Here is a 22,229-nt window from a genome sequence, read left to right as displayed (position 1 = left end):
ACAAGTAGTGTATATTTTACTGACCCAGCTGCTAAAGTGTTCTGAGTGGATTTCTTTGCGTTGCTCTGCTATTGCTAGGTTGCTTAGGGCTGATTTCTGGCTCAAGTCAAAATAGTCCACCCTCAACCATACAAATTGTACTTTATGACCATATTTCTGATTAACATATTAACTTAGTTTTAACAAACTATTGTTTGTGGTATTTTATGTTAATGCTCGCCACTTAAAGCTCCTTTAGTGAAGAGGTACCACGGGGCGCCATTTTTAAGAGCGGTTGTATGCAGTAGTTGAGAACCCACCTGGCTGCCCTTCTTGGGTGAAAGGTGAATGACTTGCTCCTGTCTCTGGATGCGTGGGCCGCCTGAGTAGGACGAGCTAGACTTAGTGACTGGAGCATCTACAGAAGATAACAGCAGGGAGGAAACAGACACACTTGAGACTCATTTAGATGAGAAATGTCATAAACAAAGCCTAAAGTACACATGCGCACACACACACACACACACACACACAATAGTTTATCCTCCTTGAAATAAAATCATAGACAATTTGATCTCAAAGAAATCTGATTTGACCAATATAGCTTATGCAGTCTGTGCTGATTTTATTACAGGACAGTGTGTGCAAAAGAAACTATTGTGTAATTGTTGGCTGTTACATAATGGCCATCATAACAAAAATAGATGGTACAAGCAATTAAAGTACACAGAATTCAGAAGGGGGAGGGGATGGATGGACAGGAAGCAGAATGTCGGAAAATGCACAGACTTGAAATAATTCTAAAACGTCAGAGACTTTGTGTTACAGTTCACACAGACTGATTACACAGGCTTTAAGACAAAATAGAGTAGACATGGACATACATTTGAAAAAAATAAAAAGGAGGAAAATAAGGCCATTTCTTTGTACATGCATGAGCCACAGCAACATTGCTTTGTCAGAGGGGGGCAATTCCTTTCGAGCTTTATGAAAAGGCTTTCCTTCCCCTCTTGACACCCTACTTCCTGCCTCTACCTCCCTTTAGCTATTCAAAGCAGAGTTTTGTTTGTTTTTCAGAATAATAATACCTTGCAGTATCTCAGAACTCAAACTCAGTTTGTACAAACCACAATCTTTTAAGATGAAATCAAACACTTTTTACTCAATTCAAATTATTTCCTGAATGTACAATTTTGTGCTAACATGACTGCTTTTAGAGAAATGGAACATCACTTCAGGAAAAGTATATGGAAGCTACTGGGAAAAAGTAAAGGTTTGGATGTGAATGAGCATCATTAAAAATGTCAGAAATCTGTCAAAAATGGCAAAAAGTATGCCTCATATGGATTTGTCACATACCTTCCAGCCTTCCATAGGAAAAAAGACACGAGCCCTATTCGGATAGGACTAGTTTTCATGGAGGACGGATGAAATTCATGTTTCACAATGTCCGAAAGTGCCTTGTCTGTGTTTTTCTCGCACAACCTCATTAAGAATTCCAGGGAAAATTACCTACTGTGAGAAATCTAATCCCGTCCAAATGCGAATGTCAGTGATTGCTGATATTGTATTATCCTAATGCTTCTTGTGTTTTTTTTAACCTCCCTGAGCTCCCGTTTGCACTCCAAATTTTTGCATGCTTTAATTTTATTTCAATATTAATAAATAGAGCCAAATCAAGGAAATTGCAAAGATGGCCCATTTTAACATCAGTGTCAGGTAAGATACATGTCTCTGCCCACTTCTGTGGGTTTATTATAAACAGCCAACCAAGTTGTATCCAAGTAGTTCATAAAAAACAAAACAAAAAAAAACATATACGTCATTTGTGATGCACGCAAGCACAAAACATGACCTTCTGTATTACATCCATATCTAGAAAACACCCACACCCACTTCTGTAATAAACATGGAAATGTTAGTCCCATCTGAATCGGTACATGAAATCACATACGTCGAGTGATAAGAATTGTAACTCAAACATAGTTTAGAAAACTACTAGCGTCAACTACAGTAGAACAAATCTCAGATTAAAATGTTTTATTGGCCTTCCTCCCCCTTCTCTTCCTCTTCCACCTTCTTGTATTTGTCTTCCTCAAATTTGAACAAATTCTGCATTATTTAGATCCAAAGCTGATGTATTCATCTGTATATTTACACACCCAAAGATTCTGCCAGGTGGGATTTTTATGTTACCATTTAATTACTTTACTAATAGAATGGGTTTTTAGCTCTTTTTTTTTTTTGCATTTCATTAGTTTTAGTGGTACATAAATAGTCTTTGATTAAATCGTTTTAAAATAAATGTCTATATAAAAGAAAAAAAATTCTATTATATTTATTTAAGTTAAGGTTCTTTGGGTCTATAATTTGAATCTTTATAAATATAACAAATCAGCGAGGTGACTTTTCTCAAAGCCATCCCAAGAGACAAAACCAACATAAATCAAGCATTTGGTGACTGACTTCTCATTCTCCGAACAGTCGTCTGCAATCATATCATGAGAGCGGCATATACATGATGAAAACAATGCAAAAAAGGGCTTTTTGGCAGCAAACCCTTAATATGGGTTTGGTTCATACAGGGATAAAAAAGTACCCCATGTGTAAAATGAAATACTCTGCTGTATCTTTAATGCTGTGGGCCTAATTTTCTGCCAGAGGTCCTGGACATCTTGTTCAGATACATGGCATCATGGATTCGATCAAATACCAACAGATAAAAAATCAAAACCTGACAACCCCTGCTAGAAATCTTATAATGGGCCATGTTTGGATCTTCCAACAGGACAGTGATCCAAAAATGGGTCACTGAGCACAAAACCAAGCATCTGCAATGGCCATCCCAGTCCCCAGACCTGAACCCTATAGAAAATGAGTTGGCTGAACTGAAGAAAAGAAGTGCCAACATTGATCTGGGAATCTGAAGGATCTGGAGAGATTTTGTATGGAGGAATGGTCTCTGATCTCTTGTCAGGTGTTCTCCAAACTCATCAGGCATTATAGAAGACTCAGAGCTGTTTTGGAGAAAAACATTTATTTCATAATGTGATTTTCCCCCCACTTTTAATTATTTTACTTCAATAAAAGGTTAGATTTTTGCATTAAAAAAAAAAAAAAAAAAAAAAAGATATATATATATATATATATATATATATATATATATATATATATATATATATCAAAAGGATAAACAATGAAGATTTCTTTTTTACAGCCATTTTTGATCATATTTACCAAGGGGGCAACTAATTCTGACCCGCACTGTAATTCTAGGCAGTGGTAACATTTACAGCACGGGTCATAAGGTTTACTGGGCCAAATGCTCAGATGTGTTTTGATGCGCTTCATGTGGGCTGGACCCTGCTATTACCATCCGAGTCTTCGAGATGCCACAAAGCGGAGCTAAGAGGGGTCAAGAGAGTGTGGAGGTGGGCCGCTTGACCACAACAGTCAGAGAAGCTGAAAACAGTGAGATGGTTACAGAGAAATATACAAAAGAGGGACATAAACAGAGACAAAGCAAGAGACAGACAGACACAGCGGAGGTAGCATAAGACTGCCTGCAGGTCCTGCAGTCTTCTTAAAAAAAAACACAGTAATATTCCTGTCAAAAACAGGAGACATGTGGAGAAGCTGAGGAATGGAGAGAGGAAGAGAAGTAAGAAAAATATGCAGAAAGGGGGTGGTAGTGTGAGTCACAGCACACTTGGACCTTGAAGAGTGAGAGAGAGTGTGTGTGGTGGTGGTGGTGGTGGTGATGGGGGGGGGGGGGGGGGGGGCTAGAGGGACACAAAGCGCTGCTTACACAACCGTACCAGCAGGAAAGAGGAGGTATTTCTATCTTTGCTTGAACCCATATACAGCATGCTGTTCTGAGACAACATTTATGTTTGCTGCCTTTCACTGGACACAGCTTACTTTCAAAGACTATGCTTGATCTATCGAGCGCTCTAAGGTTGACCACGGTTATACAAGAGAGAGGTATTCAGGGGACGGAAGGATCAGATGATCTGGTGTGTGTGAGAAGATCAAACTGAACTGAGCTGCGGGCAAAAACAAGAGTGGCCCAAAAGAAAAAGAAGCAGTCAATGCCAGGTATAAATATGGAATAACAAAACCACATAGCCTACAGCATGGCAACAAGCACCCTAAAAAGGAGAGTTTCATTGCATTGGTTTTCATGCTAAAACGTCTGTAATGTGTTTCCCTGAGCTCTTGGGTTAAAACAATGTGTCACTTTCAGTGTTTTATAATGAAAGCACTTGAGAAGAAAGACTAGGTTTTTACATATCTTCAAGTGAATGTGAGTGGTGCTTGCCCGTGTGGCCGCCACTATGCTAAGGTGTCGTGGGTGGTTGCCGGGATATTACCATGCGGTTGCTAAGGTGTTCTGAGTGGTTACTTACTGGCCGAAGTCAAAAGAGCCCACCCTCAAGTCCGTTTGATATTCTGATCCTCATATCCTTCCTCCAATGTAAACCTATGGGATCTTTTCACCCACTTTATCCCTGACCAGGTAAAAATATTCTAAGAGTCCTAATTTTACTCTTTGTAAAATAATAGTGCACCTGTCCTTAACATGTCTGTAACATCAGGGTTGTTATTGTTAACTAAAATTAAAACCATTCAAAATTGTTTTCGGTCATTTAAATAAAGTTGAAAATAAAATATTTTGTAAAAAGAAAATGTTATGTTTCATCTAATAAATGTTAGATGAAAAACTTAAAACTTAGAAACTTTAAACAAAAATTAGAAATGTTGTGAAATTAATAATTTTAGGTTGAAGTTCTAAAATCAGTTCAACTATACACAAAATGAAAATAAAGCTATGTGCATGTAGAAAACTAATTAAATGACAAAATCACGATTACTATAAACTTAAGCTAAAATTAAACTACAAACGGAATATATAGAAATAAAAGCCAATTCAAAATATTAATAAAACCTATAACAGTATACAAATAATACTGAAATAATGCGTAGCACAAACAGTGTGGGACGAGTTGATTACATCTGTTCAATAAGTAGCAATTGGACTGCCCTGTTGTTAATCTTCCTAAATGTACTAAAGTCAGAAAGCTTCCTGTATAATAATAATATATATGCAAGCAAAATGGACAATTCAATTAAGCAGAATAAAACAAACTCAAATCAAAAGCTTGCGAATAAGAATTGAATCAAATCTAATAATCTGCATTGATACCCATGCCCCAAGTGATTTTTTACTCAAGTTTAGAAAAAGCATCTGATTTAAGAAATGCTTGAAATTGGCAAAGAGGAGGTGGTGTTACTGTTAAAAAGGTACAATTTCTTTTTTATGTTTTGAGGGTTTATGAATGGCATCATGTTTTGATGTCTAGAAGCAAAGTCTATAATCACGATTCATTCAAATATCAAGCACCGAGGGCCTCTAAACCCATAATACAAGCACTATTTCTGTCATCATTTACTAAAAAAAAAAAAAAAAAGTCAGTTTTTGAATATTCACAGTCATTCTTCTGAAGTTTTGTCTTCATTCATTCTCCTCAATATTTCATTGTTAATAGTTTTGTTTAGCTCATTCATTCACTCCTGCAGTGCTTCTTCATTGATCTCCTCCTCCCCTCCCTTTCAGACATCTTGCATTTAGCCTCCTCCCCTTCTATAATTCATCACCGATGGAGTGTGGTCTGACCTGATGGTGGTCTGTCAGAGCTGTCCTCCACTCTGGGCCAGCTGGGGGTCGACTTTCCGCTGCTTCCTCCCTCTGCCACCATTTGCCGCTCCGCTGGGTGAGGAGAGTGCCTGTTGTGTGCAAATCTATGTAAACATAAACATGTATACGCTTGTCAATCACATGCCTCATTTTACGACCAATGCATCTTGTGATTAAAAGCTGTGCGAAAGCTTGAACAGATAAATTGGAGAGATGACTGGGTGATTAAGGGATGGACAGTTAAGTGCTCAAAAGAAACCAAGGACGAAGAGGAGGTATTTTTGTAGAGCCTCACCCCTCAGGCATGGACTTCTGCCTCCAGTGAGCAGAGCCTGAACCCGTGTCACTGGAACAGGAGAGGTTACTGGGGGAACTGCGGTTGTGGGGCGAGCGCCCCAACATGAGAGATGAGGTCAGGGCATAGTTCTCAGACCCTGGAGACATCCTGAGAGAGGTAGAGAAAGAGCGATAGACACAAATAAAGATAAACGAGAGACAGGAAGAACGACAAAAAAAATGAAGGGGAAGAGTAACTTAACAAAAGCTCCACTCCATTAAAGCAGCTATCGTACACACCTTTTAGGGTCTAGGGGTCGGCCATCACTGGACACGCTGCGGGGGATGGCAGCAGCTCTCTCGGGCCGCTCGGCAGAGAGGGTCTTGCCCATGCTGGCCCCCAGGCTGACGGCACGGTTCGGGGTCCCACTGTGACTCTGAGGTGAGGCAGTGAGGGACTGCTGTGGGCTGGACGAGGTGCGCTGCCATTTGTTGTTATTGCTCCGGAAAGGAAACTTGTACTCAAATGAGCCGCTCTCATTGTTGCCCTTGTATTCAACAACTGGCATACGGTGCAGTTCTGAACAGCCCCTATAAGATGACAAATTTGGTAGTTAGTGGTAATGAAGAGCATTTGACTTAATCTTGAAGGTGAAATGAGGCATTTACACAACCGTTTATAAGTTTGGTTACAGTAAGATTTTTTAAAATGTTTTTGAAAGACAGCGCTTAAGGCAGCCTCACCAAGGCTGCATTTAATTGGTCAAAAATACAGTAAAAACTGTAATATTGTGAAATATTAGTATGATTTAAAATAACCCTTCAGAAATCATTCTAATAATGTTGATTTGGTGTTTAAGAAGCATTTTTTTTTATTATTATCAATGTTGAAAATGGTTGTACTGTTTAATATTTTCGTGGAAAGTAACCATTCAAAAGAACAGAAATTATTAGAAATAGGAATCTGTGTAAAATTATAAATGTCTTTAGTCACTTATGATCAATTTAATGCATCCCTTCTGAAAAAAGTATCAATTTCTTTAAAAATCGTACTAACCCTAACATTTTTATTGCAGTGTACATCTCTTTAGTCTTTATTATCTTGGCAGGAGATAGCAATATGCAATATAGTTTGTGGAAATGTTACTCCAAGCTGGTGCTTACTAAATAACCAACCAACTAAAATGAATAACATTCTCTCTGTAAGGCCTATAAACTCCCGGGATTTATAAACAACACTTAAAAATGAAATTAGTGATCCTTGAATTCTGAATCCTGTTTGCTACCTCAATTCACATTCAGGAATTAAACTGTATTTCCTCTCGTTTGTTTAAAACCCAGAAGATACAGAGGAGTGTCAGTTTTTAGTTTAGATAGAAACATAAACTGTAAAAAATGGAAATTGCAGGTTTTCTAAGGATAATAATAATGCACCACCACTGTAAAAAGAACGCAAATAAAAATCCGGTGGGTCTGATGATTTGTAGTTTAGACCCTGATCATTATAACCTTCAAGTTGGCACAGCGCCTGCAGGCAAGCCTAGACTGGGAAGGCGGATCTCATCTATTTTGGTTTGTATGTGTGGGCACAAAGGTGCAATGTTTTGTATTGTTGTCTTAATGCAAAACTTGGAATGACTGGTTTACTTTTACAATCTGACAAAAATAATTGCTACTTATTCACCAAGATTCAGTCAAGAAATAATGAATCAAACCATTAATTGATACTAAAAGACCTACCTGCGTGGTGTGGCGTCCTCGTGGGGTGGTATGATGACAACTTTCACAGTGACTGAGGTGCGGAGCAGGTCTATCATCTGCTCGTGTGAAAGTGTTGCCACAGCCACCTTGCAAATTTCGACCAATCGGCTGCCTTGCCTCAGCCCCGCTTGCCAGGCATAGCCGTACGGCTCCACCTCTGCCACTATGCCTTCATAGTTAACGTGAAAGCCAAGTTGGCCCAGCCCATTCCTCCGCAAGGTCATCTCAGATGTTTCACAGCCTTTAGTTAGGTGCTGAGAAGAAAGGGGGAGACTGATATGACTTGTCTGACACAATTTTTCACAATTCTAAAGTAGTTTTATGCAATTTAGAACCATGTCCTCTATTAAGGATGTAAGACCTTATCAAAAATGCATAAAATGGATTGGAAATGTCTATCACAAGCTATTGAACCCATCTGCAAATCAGGATCAGGGCTTTTTTCTCAAAGTATAAAGAAAACTCTGTTTATATGTTTCATGACTGTGATGGAGATCATGAGCATTCAGTTCGCCGAATACTAGTTACCATGGCAACAGCTCTTGCACTTGAAGAGTGACATAATGGGCAGGGGGCCAAATCAGGAGTACATTCAAGCCACTGCACAGTTATGCAAAGGCTCTCTTATACACCCCATTAATTCACACGATAAAACATACACAACACAGCCCTCAAAACTACTTTGAGCTTTTTCCAAAACCTTGATAGCTATAATCCCACTTGGATACAAAACAAAAATGATTAAGAACCAAGAGACAAGCTCTCAGGTCCATGTGCTGTGACTGACTGAATGACAAATGCTTAAAATTCCTTACATTTAGCAAAAAAAATTAATAAAAAATAACATTCCATCTGTCATGATACCTGCAACTCCACACTTACCTCTAAACGTTTGACAACCTCACGGAAGTCTTCTGTGTTGTTATTGATGGAGCGCAGGGAGATGTTCTCTCCGCGTTCATAGTAGATCTTCATGGAAGCAGGGCTTCCCAGGGTCCAACCAATGACATCTCGGACAGCACAGTTAAAGACAACAGCCTTGGCTTCTGGGTCCACCAGCACTAGAAAGTCATTTGAAATGGCCAGCAGGGCCTCCAGTTCTCCACCGGCACCATGGTCCTCAGCGTGAACAGGCCAGGTGATGGCTCCTGGGCTACGCAGCTCCGCACCAAGGTACGGCCGGGTCTTCTCCTTACGCTTGTGTGCCAGAGAAATGAAAGGAAATTTGCCCGAGGGATCAATAGGCGTGCTCGTAACGTGACGCTCTGCCAGGTCCCTCAAGTACTCCTGCCGTGTCCGAGTGGCCATGGCGCGAAACTTGTCTGACTTGTGGGCTGCATTTTCAGCGTTGATGACCTTAGCCAGAAGGAAATCTCGAAAGACTGTAGAATTCGGGAATGTAGCATCCTCAGGAATAGGTGGTCCAAAGGCAGGTACATCTCGTGACCGAGCCACTGCCACACTGTGAATGAGGGGGTGGAGATGATGGAGGGAAACAAGAGAGAAGATTTCAAATAATGAGACAAATTGCTCATCACATGCACAAGATAATTGCTAAACCATTCTCAAACTTCCCTAAAGGACCTCATGTTTATGCATGAGCAAAATTCATTCCAAAGACAATGTGGCTGCTATGGAAATTATGAAAGTCAAAGTGTGAAGTGTGGCAGAGGGGACATCAAATACTTTGCTAAATGGGAATGGGAGGAAATTAACAAAAAGACAGGGATGGCTATTATGTTGTTGACTACTCCACACAGTGCTAGTAAACTTGGACAGACCCCTCATATGCTACAGAAGAACATTATGAATTAAATTCAAATTCTGAAAATCTTCAAACCTTTCTTCTCTACCTTGCTGCTTCATCTCTCCCCTGCTTCTTTCCTTTCATTAAGCCTCTGGAATGGACATCTAAAGCTTCCTGCTCTGTCTGGTATGCTTGGAACTCATACACAACTAGCCAGCCATAGCAGTAATGAGGCTGGACTAAAGAGAGCCACTAGCCTGTTTTTACAGTGATACTGGAGGAAGACAAAGAAAAGTGGGGGCCAGAAGTTAGAAACGTTGGTGAGAGAAAGAGAGGGGCCAAATAAAATTCTGTTGTCTGTGCGTGGGCCTGATCTGTAAAAACACTAAGGGAAAACATGTACGTGTGTGGTAGAAAAATGAGCTTGCAAATTCATCACAACATAAACTTCTCTCCCACAGTACCAGCAGCTTGCTGAAGTACGGGCTGAGATGAATAACTTGTTGATACCTAATTCAGTCATATTGTTTTTCTTTCTTTGCCTGAAGGGACAAACAACACTGTTTGGAAGGCTGGAAATCAAATTGTTGCTGGTTTGATGCCCATAAGAAGAGAGCCTTGAGTTGTTATCATCTTTGTTCCCAATAAAAAAACTCAAAAATATATTACACAAATCTTTTATGTACATCATGGTAATTAGAAATCATCATATTCATATATAATATTTACTTGATACTCCCAGGTACTTCAAAAGAACAGGATGGTATTGCTATAGAACATCCCACAAAAAATAAAGTAATTTTTAACTGCTTATTTTAAAGCTCTCTCCTTTAATATACATTAAATAATTCCATGTTTTTGTGTTTTTACGTACGTTATTGCCAAGTGATGAATAAAGACTTGTTAAGAGTTGTAAGTGAATGGTAGCGCTAAACTACAGCAAGTGTTAATGGGATGCGTGTTTCCCACAAAGTCCACCGTCACTTGGTATCGTTTGAAAGATTTTCACATCTCATCTTTTTTAAACATGGTACTCCAACGTACTTCAAAGAACAGGTCCAAAAACTATGATATAACCACATCCAAAAAAAATTGTGCCATAGTAGTAAAACATATAACATTTACAGTTACCATTGCTCTGTTATTTTAAATCTCTCTTCATTATATTGTTTTCTGTTTAAGCATTAAGCAGTCCAAACACCCACAATTGTGCTTCACCAATGGCATACAAAAACCAAACTCTGTATGAGAGTGCGGACAATAACCGTCATCAACATTTTTCAAAAGCCAGAATAACGCAGTGCATATTCCATCCAAACATAATCCACTTCTGGGCATCGAGCAGTTATTCAGTAATGACTAACAGCAAGCGGGCTGACTTTATTGTTGCAGCCGACCCCCTTGGCTTAGATGGAGAGGCAAACTGGATTACATATCTAAAGTATAAATACACAGTGTGTGGGTTGGTGGAGCATCCACTGCCCACAGCAAGGAACCAAAGAACCTCCACACAAGCAAATAACACCCTGACCCACTCAAAAATACACAGGTGTACAAGTATCACATACACAGAGCAGAGTTCTCACACAATGTAAACTTATTGAAAAGATTAACTCTTTCTAACACACTAATTTCCAACATGATGGATACTAAAAACCAACAATTCAATGTAACATATTTGATCATTTCACATCACACAGTAAAATACTTTCTGAAACTACACTAACATTTAAAGGTTTGGGCTCAGTCAGATTTTTTAATGTTAATGAAGAATCTTATGCTTACCAAGGGTGCATTTATTCAATCAAACTACAGTAAAAACAGTAATATTGTGAAATATTATTTACATTTAAAATAACTGTTTTCTATTATAATATAATTTAAAATGTAATTTATGCCTGTGATGGCAAAGCTGAATTTTCAGCAGCCATTACTCCAGTCTTCAGTGTCACACCGATCCTTCAGAAATCATTCCGATATGGTGATCAAGAATATTTTTTATTATTATCTTTTTTTAAATCAGTTTTGCTGGTTAATATTTGTGTGGAAACCATAACATTTTCAGGATTCTTTAATGTATAGAAAGTACCGGTAAGCATTTACAGCATATATTTGAAATATCCCTGTCACTTTTGATCGATTTAAGGCATCCTTGCAGAATAAAAGTATACATTTCTTTATGAAAAAAATAAATAAATAATAATAATACTGACCCCAAACTTTTGATCAATAGTACACTCTAACAGATTGATTAACTAATTTATTAGACGGATTCACACTAATAGGTTTTAAATATTCCAGCTACTAATTTTAAGGGAAAAATGCAAAAGTCTGTAGATACCATTACATGATTTAGACTGCAACGTCACAACAATTTATTTTGCTGTGTCACTGTAGACCCTGCGGCAATGCGATAGTGATGCAGGAAACACTTCTGTACAGACGGACTGAAGAAAAAAAAGAAAAGAAAAAAAAAAAGCAGTTTAACAGCTTCCGCTTTGTACAATATTACCATCTACCTTAACATTTCCCTGGTGGCTGAGAGGTCATCTGTCAAAATCAAAGGCCCCCAGTGAACAGTGTTAACCACTTCAGTACACCCAACAGCAGCCAATAAAACAACAGGAGCGCATTTAAATCATTAACTCTCTCCATAAACACCTTTAATCACCCTTCATACCAGTGTTTTACCTTTACACAAATAAACAGCCACGCTACACGATCACAAATGAAAACCCAAGACCCGCTGAACCCACCTGATCCACTTCCTGACTTCCATGCCAATTCCTGTCTAAACAGTCCAAGCAGGTTAACATAGCAAGAGTGGCCACAGCTGAGGAAAAGTTCAAGCTCACAAGAAGAATTCAGTTTGCGGTTGAAGGGGCTACAGGAGGAACGGAGGGAGGGAGTCCGTCAGGGAAGGGGGAGAGAGTCCGTCAGGGAAGGGGGAGAGGGTTGTCGGGTTTAAGCGGCAGGCCCTCATCAAGCCCCTCTCAGGAGAGGACAGTTGGCAAGGGTGTGCATGCAGGCCTCTCGTTTGTTATGTGCTCCGTTTAGCTTATTGTTCCAGAGAGGCTCAGTCAGGGCGGGCCTTTGTAACTTCTGTACTTTCAGAGCTGAACAGCGATGAGGCTCCCTACTGGGTATAATTAAGATGACACACAATGAGGCCCATCAGCAATTATAACCTCTATTAGTTTCATGAGGCAAAACAGAAACCGAGCAAGCAAGAGAGGGAGCGAGAGTATGCGAGCGAAAGATTTAGGGAGTTAAGTCACAATGAAGATATCAATGATCAACATCCTTTTTGATGCCCGGTCGGTTCAGATAAGCACAAATTTTGTCTTTTGTTTGACTCACAGTAGCACTTTCAAGGTTGAACTGCAAGCAATGCAACGATCAACAAATCCTACTGATAAACATCCCCCAGTAGGCGTGAATGAAATTAAGCAGGCCTAGCTCATTTGAAGTGGTTAAGAGCAGCGCTCCCCTGGGTAATGTGCTGTACGACAAGAGTAATAAGCTGGCCAGAGGACATCAAGCGAGAACATAACCCACCGCGAGCAGGAAGAAAATCCTTTTCTCCAAAAATAAAACCAAAAACAACACCCCTACAATTAGATGTTAAGACAGGGAAAATCTTATTTTAAATTCATTGGCCAATGGTTTTATTTAAAATATTATAAAATATATTAATTTATTACAAAAAACTTTCAGCTTCAACCTTGGATACAAGTAAACAACCAGTCATGAAATCAAAATTGTTGTTGATACCTTAGCCTATCACTATTAAATGTTTATTTAAAAATGTACCTACACTGATCTTTTCGTCCAATCAAATCCTCTTGAGAAAAACAATATCCCAAGACAATAACATCTACTGTACAACCCAATTGAGTCAGAAATTAATAAAAGTTACAATTCAGTTAGAGAGTCAGATGTTAATTAGTAACTGCTCTGGTGGATTCAGTTAATGATGATTCTGTAGAATGATTTGAACAAGTCTTTTTGACTGATTCATTACTACACTAGTCAACATTGGTAACACTGTATCATACAGTGTTGAGTACTGTTGCTGCCACAGACTGAAAATCAGTTGATGCAAAATGCATCTGTCCAGAAATCCTTTGTTACAAATTACAAATGCCCCATTTTTGCCTATAGCTGCTAGAACTTTTTTGCAGCTAAAAAAACAATTTGACTCACCTGTAGCAGGTATTTTCAGAGCACGGGTTGAGCACTCGAACAACCACGAAGACATGCTGAAAGTGTGAGCGGATGTTCTTGGGACTAAATGGCTTTGCTCCGGGCTCTTGAAACACGATTGTGACAATATCGTTTCCAATGTGTCTTTTCCTTAGCAGCTACGAAGTGAAAACAACATAGGTCAGTATACACTATCGTTTAGAAGTTTGGGGAAGGTAAGATTTTTCAATGATTTTGAAAGAAGACTTTTATGCTCACCAAAGCTGCATTTATCAAAAATACAGTAAAAACAGTAATATTGTGAAAAATAATTACAATTAAAAATACCTGACATCTACTTGAATATATTTTAAAATGAAATGTATTCCTATGATGGCAAAACTGAATTTTCAGCAGCCATTACTCCAGTCTTCAAATTTGAATGATATGAAGGATCATGTGACACTGGTGCTCAAAAAACATTTATCATTATCAATGTCGTGCAGCTAAATATTTTTGTAGAAACCGTGAAACGTGATGAACAAACTTTAAACATTTTTTTGATATATAATATTTTTGCAACATTATAATTGTCACTTTTGATCACTTGTATGCATCCTTGCAGGATAAGAAAAGTATAAATTACTTTAGAAAAACAAAACTTACTGACCCCAAACTTTTAAACAATGGTATACAGTATGTGATAGTTTAAAAATAAAAGGAAAAAGTTCAATTATTGCAATAGTATTACAGCTTACCTGCTGTTTGTTATTGGGCGTGTAGGGCAGCATTGTAGACACGTGGAACATGATCTCATAGTCTTTAAAATTTGTGTACAAAGAATGTGTTCCAGTGGAGTCCGCTGAAAAAAAGAAGCAGCTCATGTTAGCCTTTCATATACAGCTTTTATGTGACCACCTGCCTTTCCTTTGTTAAATAAAGAAGGATTTCCACTTTGACTGAAGGGAACATACAGTCTAGAGCCTTTGATCATCCAATCTCATTTATTTAATGCTCCTTGACTTGTTGGGGCAAAATATGGCTGCCGCACTTTTTATAGGACCCCTTTTTTTTCTATTGTTCACAAACAGGATACTGCAGTTGTTGCTCTGCACCACGGCCACAGAGACACGAGGGTACAAACTCATCTTCTCCTTAGTCCCTCCTTCCTGATATCTGTGCTCCACCTGACTGTGAAACCATGTCCTAATCCGTCAAGCTGAGATCAAAGCTTTCTGACACCTCTACCGCCCCTTCTCGACCACACTACAGGGCGGAGGGAGGGAATGTCAGGGGTAAGATGTCAAGTCTGATAAATGGAATTAAAAGCATGCTTGTGATCAGAGACGATATTCCTCCTGGTAACAGGGGAGAGGTGGAGCATGCATGCCAGGCACGGCACGCACGAATGGGTCTCAAATATGGGCTATGAGGTTCAAACAGGGGGTGATGGTAAGTGTTTAGATCCATTCCCAATTAAACATGACCTCCGATTGTCAATAAACCGCTGACAGTGGAGGAACATATTTAGAACAAGCTGCAGGATCATTTGAGTGTGATCCAGTTAGAATTAATTAACTAGCCCTATAAACTACTAGACTGACATGACAGGAGACCAGAGATTCAGTAAGCGTTTTGGCCCTTTAGCTACTTGCAATTTTAATCACACAATACTGCTTTCAGGCTTCAGTGGCGATTAAACAAACCTTCAAGATAAGACTCACTTTTAGTGTCCAGTTGGGCACGGTACTTGGAAAAACCCTTAAGGCGCACCCTTTCTCCCAGCAACTGCAGGAACTCTTCTAGGGCGGGACCTGCTGCCTCATTATTGTACATCTCCTCCTCGCTGCTCTGGCCGGCTTGACAGTACATGATTCCCACTTTCAACTGAAAACTGAGCTGCACAAGAGATAGCAAAGAAAGACCATCAACCCATGAAAAACAGGAGTAACGAGAGTAAATCTTTTCTGTTATTTGGGCAGCCAATTTAATGTGCAAATTAAATACAATTAATTATTATAAAAATGCTTTAAAAAATGTTTAAAAAGTATATTTATAACACAATAGCACAACAAAGCATTTAACTCTTTAAAGCTTGATATGTGAAATAACAGTCAGAATCTAGACTGTCTATTGAAAGTTTAGAATGTTTTTATTGCATATACAAACTTTTGATTTTATTTCAATATAATATAGTTTATTCATAAAGGAACCTTTTAATTTTGAATTTGGTTTTATGCCAGAAGAGGATGCAAATAAATCATAAATAAATAGAAATATTATAAATACAAATGTATACATATTAAATACGTATAATATGATTATATTTTGAATTATTTTATTATGAATAACAACATAAATATGGCAGCAAGAAATCAATATATATAGTAAAAATTACAGATCAATGGTGATTTATTAATCAGCATATCATAATTACTTTTTTTTAATATTTCTTGATAATTACTCTCTGTATTTTTTTGACACATTGTATATTTTATTAAGTATTTAAAGCCATAAAGAATATTTTTTCATTATATATAAACCTCCTTTGTATGTGTGTGTGTGTGTGTGTATATATATTATATAGGCCTATATATATATATATATATATATATATATATATATATATATATATATATATATATATATATATATATATATATATTGTTTTTTTTTGTTTTTTTTTTTAGGTGCAGTGGAAACAGTGAAAACAAGGATCTGATTCTTCACTTGTAGGCATTACCATTATTATAGTAAAATTAAAGAAATGAGTTGAATGTAGGATCATAATACCCCCTGCTCATCCAGTTTCATCAGCTGCTCTGTGACCTTCGGCGTGTTGAGAGCAAGTCGGAGGCAATGAGCATTGAGCTCAGGTACGAGGTAATCCAGCACCTCCTTTAGAGGCAAGCCTCGAGCTAAGCCATGCTTGGAGGTGGAGGGCACAGCATCTTCCAAAATTGAGCCCCGTAAGGTTGTTAACTATAGGTAGAAAAGTTAAAAATATGACAGAGAAATGTATTTGAATTATTGATTCAGACATGTTTGGGAATACATATACAGCATCAGTATACATTTGTAAATTACAGGTGAGACTCAATAGGTGGGTGTTAAATATTGGTATGTAGAGATGTTCAGAGAAAATTAGTACTTGGTACTGCAGATTCCAACATACTATTGTCTTTTAGTACCTGCTCATTATGATTCAGAGATCTCAAACACCTGAAAAGGTGCCGTTATGAGTGGAACAAAAGTTTTATACTAAGCTAACCCACGTCTGCCCACCTGCCATTCTCAAAATAGCAGTGGAAAGATTGCCATGTTGGGCTATGCGTCACCTTAGTCACAAAGCTATTAAGGCCCATCAGAATGCATGTGAATCATAAGCGGTTGCTATAAATGATGCCAAAGGCAGAGGTCACATGTAAAGAGCCTTTTTTTTTTGTTATAATTAGAGAGATGGTCTAACCTTCATCCAAGCTGCTGTCAAAAGCGGTGTGATTGAGAAGCAGTATGGTGAGAAGCAGTATGGTGACAAGCCAGTCAGGGCACAGAGTGATCTATGCCGTGCACTAGCAGAGAGAACTCGCCTCTAAGCATGTTATATAAGATAGCAGTGGGCGTCAGACCTGGATCTCACTCACTGCTAACTGCTTTGAATTAACTCTCTCTGTGCAGGCACAAGGTTTGATTCAGACGCTACAACTATATATGTCATTGTATTTGGTGGTGTGAATGAGCGCTCACCTCGCTGGTTCTGAAGATGATTCTGTAGTTGTATTGCTGGCCATGCTCTTTGTGATCCTCCAGTTTTTCCCGACGAATGCTGACAGCTACAGGTCCCAGTGTCTCATCAACACCCAAGTAGTTCCAGTGCTCTGAGGATTTAAATTTTTTTCAATGAATGATTCATTCATTTAAAAAACAGCCGCAATATAATCAAGTGCAATAACTAATTATTATCAATAAACACAAAATTTGCATTAGGGTCCGATAATAAATAGCAACAGTTGAATGAATGATTTAATTAGGGCATCAATAGATTCAATAATTCAATGCGATAATTCAAAATGAATGTAATTCAATATGAAATGAAAAGAAATCAGGAAGTGTTAGGTTTCACAAATCATTTGGATGCTTCATCTAGCAGAATATGTGGACACCCGTCTGAGGTAGATTCCTTTTGCTTTTGTATTAACTTGTTTACTTTTATTTTTATTTATTGTGCTATGCACTGCTTATTTTGTGTACAGCGCTTTTTTAAAGGTGCTCTATAAAATAAAGATTATTATTATTGCTACTACATCAAACTGCCTGAACTGTTGACTATCAGCACATAAATCTTACCAGTACATCAAGGGTAGCACTCACCTCTCAAGTAAAAGTACTTCCTGTAATAATATGCACCCAAGTCCACATGTTCAACTATGTTGCTCTTTCCACGATCATGGTGGAGACTTTTGCCATCCTTGGGGGATTCAAGAACAGCCACCCCTGCATTGCTGAAATGTGTGTTGGGAGCTCTTTCAGGGGATCCTTCTTCATCTCTTGAAGAGCTGGAGGCACCACTGCCGATACTACCTTGCTTCGAAGGGCTGATGTTCCTCTCTCCTTCACCTCCAATTTCGTTCCGGAAACACGGGCAGCTGAGAACCAAATCATTGCTCTTGTCATCACCAGAGTCAAGAGAAGGCCCATCCTTCATGTTGAGCTCTTCCTGGCTGCCGCAAGGGGAGCTGTAAGCCCCGCTTTGGGTAGATGAGAGGGATGACGTGTTGGAGGCAGAGGCCGCGGCTGCAGCAGAGGCACCAGTGGTGGTGTTCTTCCGCTTTACAGCACTTTGCCGACTCTGCACGGCCTCGTTCAGGTCAAACTGAATACTCTGGACATCAAAGTGTGCAAAACCTTTCTGGCAGACCCATGGTTTGGGAGGGGGACCCATATCGTCAGACTTTCCATCCTCAGCGTCAGAACCTGCACGTGATGAATCTCCTTCGGCTTTGACGCTACGCAGCTTGCGGAATATGGACTCGCCACCTGTCTCCGACTTTGAACGCCTCTTCATGTGTTTTTCTCTTTCTTTCAGACGACTGGCGGGACTGCCGCGAAGAGGCCCAAGAGGTCCGTCAGGCAAGTCAAGGGCAGTTTGTTTATGGGCTACTGTAAGTAACTCGCTTAACTTTTCAGGGGCAGGGCTGCGCTGGTCCGGAGCGTCTGTCTGGTAGCCTTTGAGCATATCGAAGAAGCTTTCGCCAGACACGCCGTGCTTGTCGATAGATGAGGTACTGCCGTACTCTCGATGCATTGGTGTCCATCCTGAAAAAGACCAGCCCTCACCTCCATCGCCGTCCAGTTCACTAATGGTGATGTCGCTGTTGCTGCGCTGCCGTATACGTCGCATGCCCTTGCGGGGTGACCCGAGATAGCCATCGGGTGAGAGGAAGCGATTGTCTTTGCCTTTACTATGCATCTTGTTCTTCAGCGTGTTGTGAATGTTACGCAGCATAGATGAGTCCTGAGGGCTGATCAGGTGGCCGAGCTTGCTTGACAAGTTACTCTGGGCGCTTCCTGTGGTGGTGGAAGGGGAATCCGTCTCCACCGTGATGTGCCACACCCCACCACCATTTCCTCCCCCTCCACCACTTCCACCACTTCCTCCACTTCCTCCACTTCCTCCACTGCCGCCATCTTTTCTGGGGGGCCAGTCAGCAACCCGTGCTCGAACGCCCATTTTGGGAACTCCGGGTGTGCCAGTCAAGTGCGTGCTCTCACTCCGAGGGGGAGGAGCACCTCCATTGGGCAAGCGCAGACGCCGAGTATAAAACTCATCTGTGGCGGGAACAGAGCCGCCCACAGAGCGTTCGGTCTGTGAACGCTTTAGACTGGTCATGGTACGGCTAAGTGGCGGAGCTCAGCACTGGAGCATGCCCGCAGAGTAGCTGAATTAACGAAGCTTAGGGAACATGGGCAGCCACTCAGCTGGAGAGGCCAGAGAATGGAGGACAGATAATAGCGGGATGAAAGTGAACTTTAAAGTGACCCTGAATTAGGCATGTGTGGTGACCATTATGTGATCAGACCTTCCTCCTCTCATCCCTTTATGTAGAACTGAAACAGAGAAAAATGGGGACAGTATAAGAATCCAACAATTTGGACTGCTATCTTGATAATTAAAATAAATAATAATAAATAAATAAATAAATAAATAAAATAAATAAATTAATTAATTAATTAATTAAAATTACTGAGGTAAATAGAGGGGCCACGGAGGGCACAAAGGGGAAACCCTTTAAGTTGCCAACAACCATAAACAGCACACCCAGCCATCATGGTAATGAAACACAATGGCAATACTTATACTTTTAATACTTAAAAAATACCAAGTGTCTTAATCTTGAGTGATTTGAAAAAAAGGAAAAAAGGATGTTATTTTACATGCATTTGAAAATTGTTCTGAAATCTTCATAAGGAAAAACATATGCATGTTCTTTCTGAAGAAATTCAGATATATCTTCCCATCTCTGTTTTTATTTTTATTTTACTTTTTTGATAAAAATAAACAATTAATGAAAAGATTTCAGTCTGAGTTCAGTGTTGCAGGTCTTTAACTACAACACTGTTCATAAACTTGGCTGTGCCAAAGGGCAGATTACACCACATGAACAATGCCACTACCGTTGTGGAGAGGCAAAACACTGCACGGCTACAATCACAGACCAAATTGAATGACTAGATATCAGCAGGATGATTTTGAGTATGATGCAACGAAGCAGTAAGCAGAGATGATCAGAAGCAATTCAACATCTTAAAGTCGAACATATTATCTGCTACTTGCCCAAAAGAACAATCCTGGTAACACTAGAAAAAGTATCCTTTTTTTTATTATTTCAAGTTGCCATGAAAATGACAATTCAATTTCACACTATATAAGGCTTGCATCATTTTCGAGTGGTTCTATCTAAGGAAACACTTGACACACTTACAAAGTGAGCTTTAACCTTTAAGCTTTAAGATTACCAATTATTAAACCCAAAATCAGACCTGGGCTGATAGTTACACAGGTTAAATATAAATACAGCAGGTGGCACTGCGTATAAGGCCTCATCGCCTAAATTATAATGCACTACAGATGAACATTGTTCCCATATGACAGGAGAAGCTCTGAAATGTCAGTTTCCTCGGTTTCCTGGCAACCGCCTGCCGACTTTTGTGGTGCAGAGCAGCGGTGCTGCTGGGTTATCCTTAATGAGAGAGCTGAAGCCCAATGACTACATTTACCTACATAATATGCCGCAAGCACCACAGGAGAACAACCCTGGGAAAACAACCCACAACGTAGAAACATTGTGTAAAATATTCATACTATAAACGTACAGAGTTTAAAAATACCAACTGAAAAAAAAAAAACCACTTGGAATGTGAAAGCAAAATATTATTCTCATTACAATAAGGGCAAAACGACCAAACGTTCTGTTTAATGACAGCATGTAGCGTAAGGACAGCAGTAAGTATTATTACTACAGTGATATTTTATAATAAAAATAAATAAATACAAATAAATCTCTTCCCAAATAAGGTGGCAGACTGGAACAATAGACAAATCCTACTGAATCACTTGACGTTTTGAGTTTATGAATCACATTTGTAGTGTAGTGCTAGACTACTGTATGTGTATGTGCTGATGAAAATATGAGATAATCTTCCTGCCGGTGAGACCTCCGGATGGCTGGAAGGGGCGTGTGGAGAGCCGGGTGTGGCGGCACACTAACCCCAACACACACTTGCACGGACTGCAGATGAGGTCATGGGTATTTCCAATATTTGAGAGAGTGCTCTTCCTCTCCCGTCTGCTCTCACTCAGAAATGTTGCTGTAATAAATTTTGGAGGTTGCAGCACAGGTGCTTCTGTAAGGCTGAGAGGAACTCTGAGGCTTAGTCATACACAGCTGCCAAATTATAGCCCAAAGTATGACAGATGGGGGCAGCACGGGCTGACAGATCCCATGTAGCCAGTTAATGAGACAGATACCTGTGACGAGAGCCTGTGAGCAGGGCAGATTTGACTAACACGGCAATGAGAACTTTAACTCTGAGAACAAATCTCAGACAAAATGTGACCTTTTATAGCACAAGTCTTTCTATACAGAAGGAGATAGTAATAGAAAAAAACATAGCTTTTACACACCATATAAAATCATATTTAATATAATAATTTTCCTTACCATTTAAAAGTTTGGTGTTGGTAAGATATTTTTGAATTAAGTATCAAGTATTAAATAAATATATATCTTACTGACCCCAAACTTTTGAACGGTATTGTACATAATATTAACATAAAATCTGCTACCTATAGTAACTATTTAATGATCTATGTAACATTTACAGTTCAAGTCGTTCTCAACTTGTATCCTGACGCACCCTTAAGAGAATCATCTCAATCCAAGCTTAAACTAACACCCCAGCTTTAATCACTACACTAATTGCTTTGCACTTGACAAATTGAATCAGGTGCGTTAGCTTAAGCTGGGAACCGGAAGAAAACATTCTGTCGGGGTGAAAACAAATGTTCAAATGAGAACAACT

The 22,229-nt window shown here is 39.3% G+C and overlaps 1 protein-coding gene across 6 annotated transcripts in view; it reads right to left on the bottom strand.

Annotated features, from left to right (window-relative positions):
* The window catches only part of sipa1l1 (signal-induced proliferation-associated 1 like 1), a 98,821-nt gene that overhangs the window by 11,138 nt on the left and 65,454 nt on the right, over nucleotides 1-22,229 (bottom strand). For 4 of the 6 annotated variants that reach the window (XM_079887651.1, XM_079887647.1, XM_079887650.1 and 1 more), the window contains exons 2-13: nucleotides 18,018-19,754; nucleotides 17,394-17,524; nucleotides 16,440-16,628; nucleotides 15,371-15,545; nucleotides 14,405-14,508; nucleotides 13,668-13,825; nucleotides 8,597-9,176; nucleotides 7,694-7,968; nucleotides 6,254-6,544; nucleotides 5,973-6,122; nucleotides 5,657-5,781; nucleotides 300-397 (exon numbers count right to left, since the gene is read on the bottom strand). In XM_079887651.1, the coding sequence (XP_079743777.1) occupies nucleotides 300-397; nucleotides 5,657-5,781; nucleotides 5,973-6,122; nucleotides 6,254-6,544; nucleotides 7,694-7,968; nucleotides 8,597-9,176; nucleotides 13,668-13,825; nucleotides 14,405-14,508; nucleotides 15,371-15,545; nucleotides 16,440-16,628; nucleotides 17,394-17,524; nucleotides 18,018-19,536 (3,795 nt within the window). In that variant the 5' untranslated portion in view covers nucleotides 19,537-19,754. The remainder of the gene's footprint in view (nucleotides 1-299; nucleotides 398-5,656; nucleotides 5,782-5,972; nucleotides 6,123-6,253; nucleotides 6,545-7,693; nucleotides 7,969-8,596; nucleotides 9,177-13,667; nucleotides 13,826-14,404; nucleotides 14,509-15,370; nucleotides 15,546-16,439; nucleotides 16,629-17,393; nucleotides 17,525-18,017; nucleotides 19,755-22,229) is intronic. The other 2 variants (XM_079887649.1, XM_079887652.1) reach the window with 2 other exon arrangements.

The sequence above is a fragment of the Squalius cephalus genome (assembly GCF_949319135.1).
Source record: "Squalius cephalus genome assembly, chromosome: 12".
Taxonomy (NCBI): domain Eukaryota; kingdom Metazoa; phylum Chordata; class Actinopteri; order Cypriniformes; family Leuciscidae; genus Squalius; species Squalius cephalus.
This window is presented reverse-complemented; position numbering and strand designations above follow the sequence as displayed.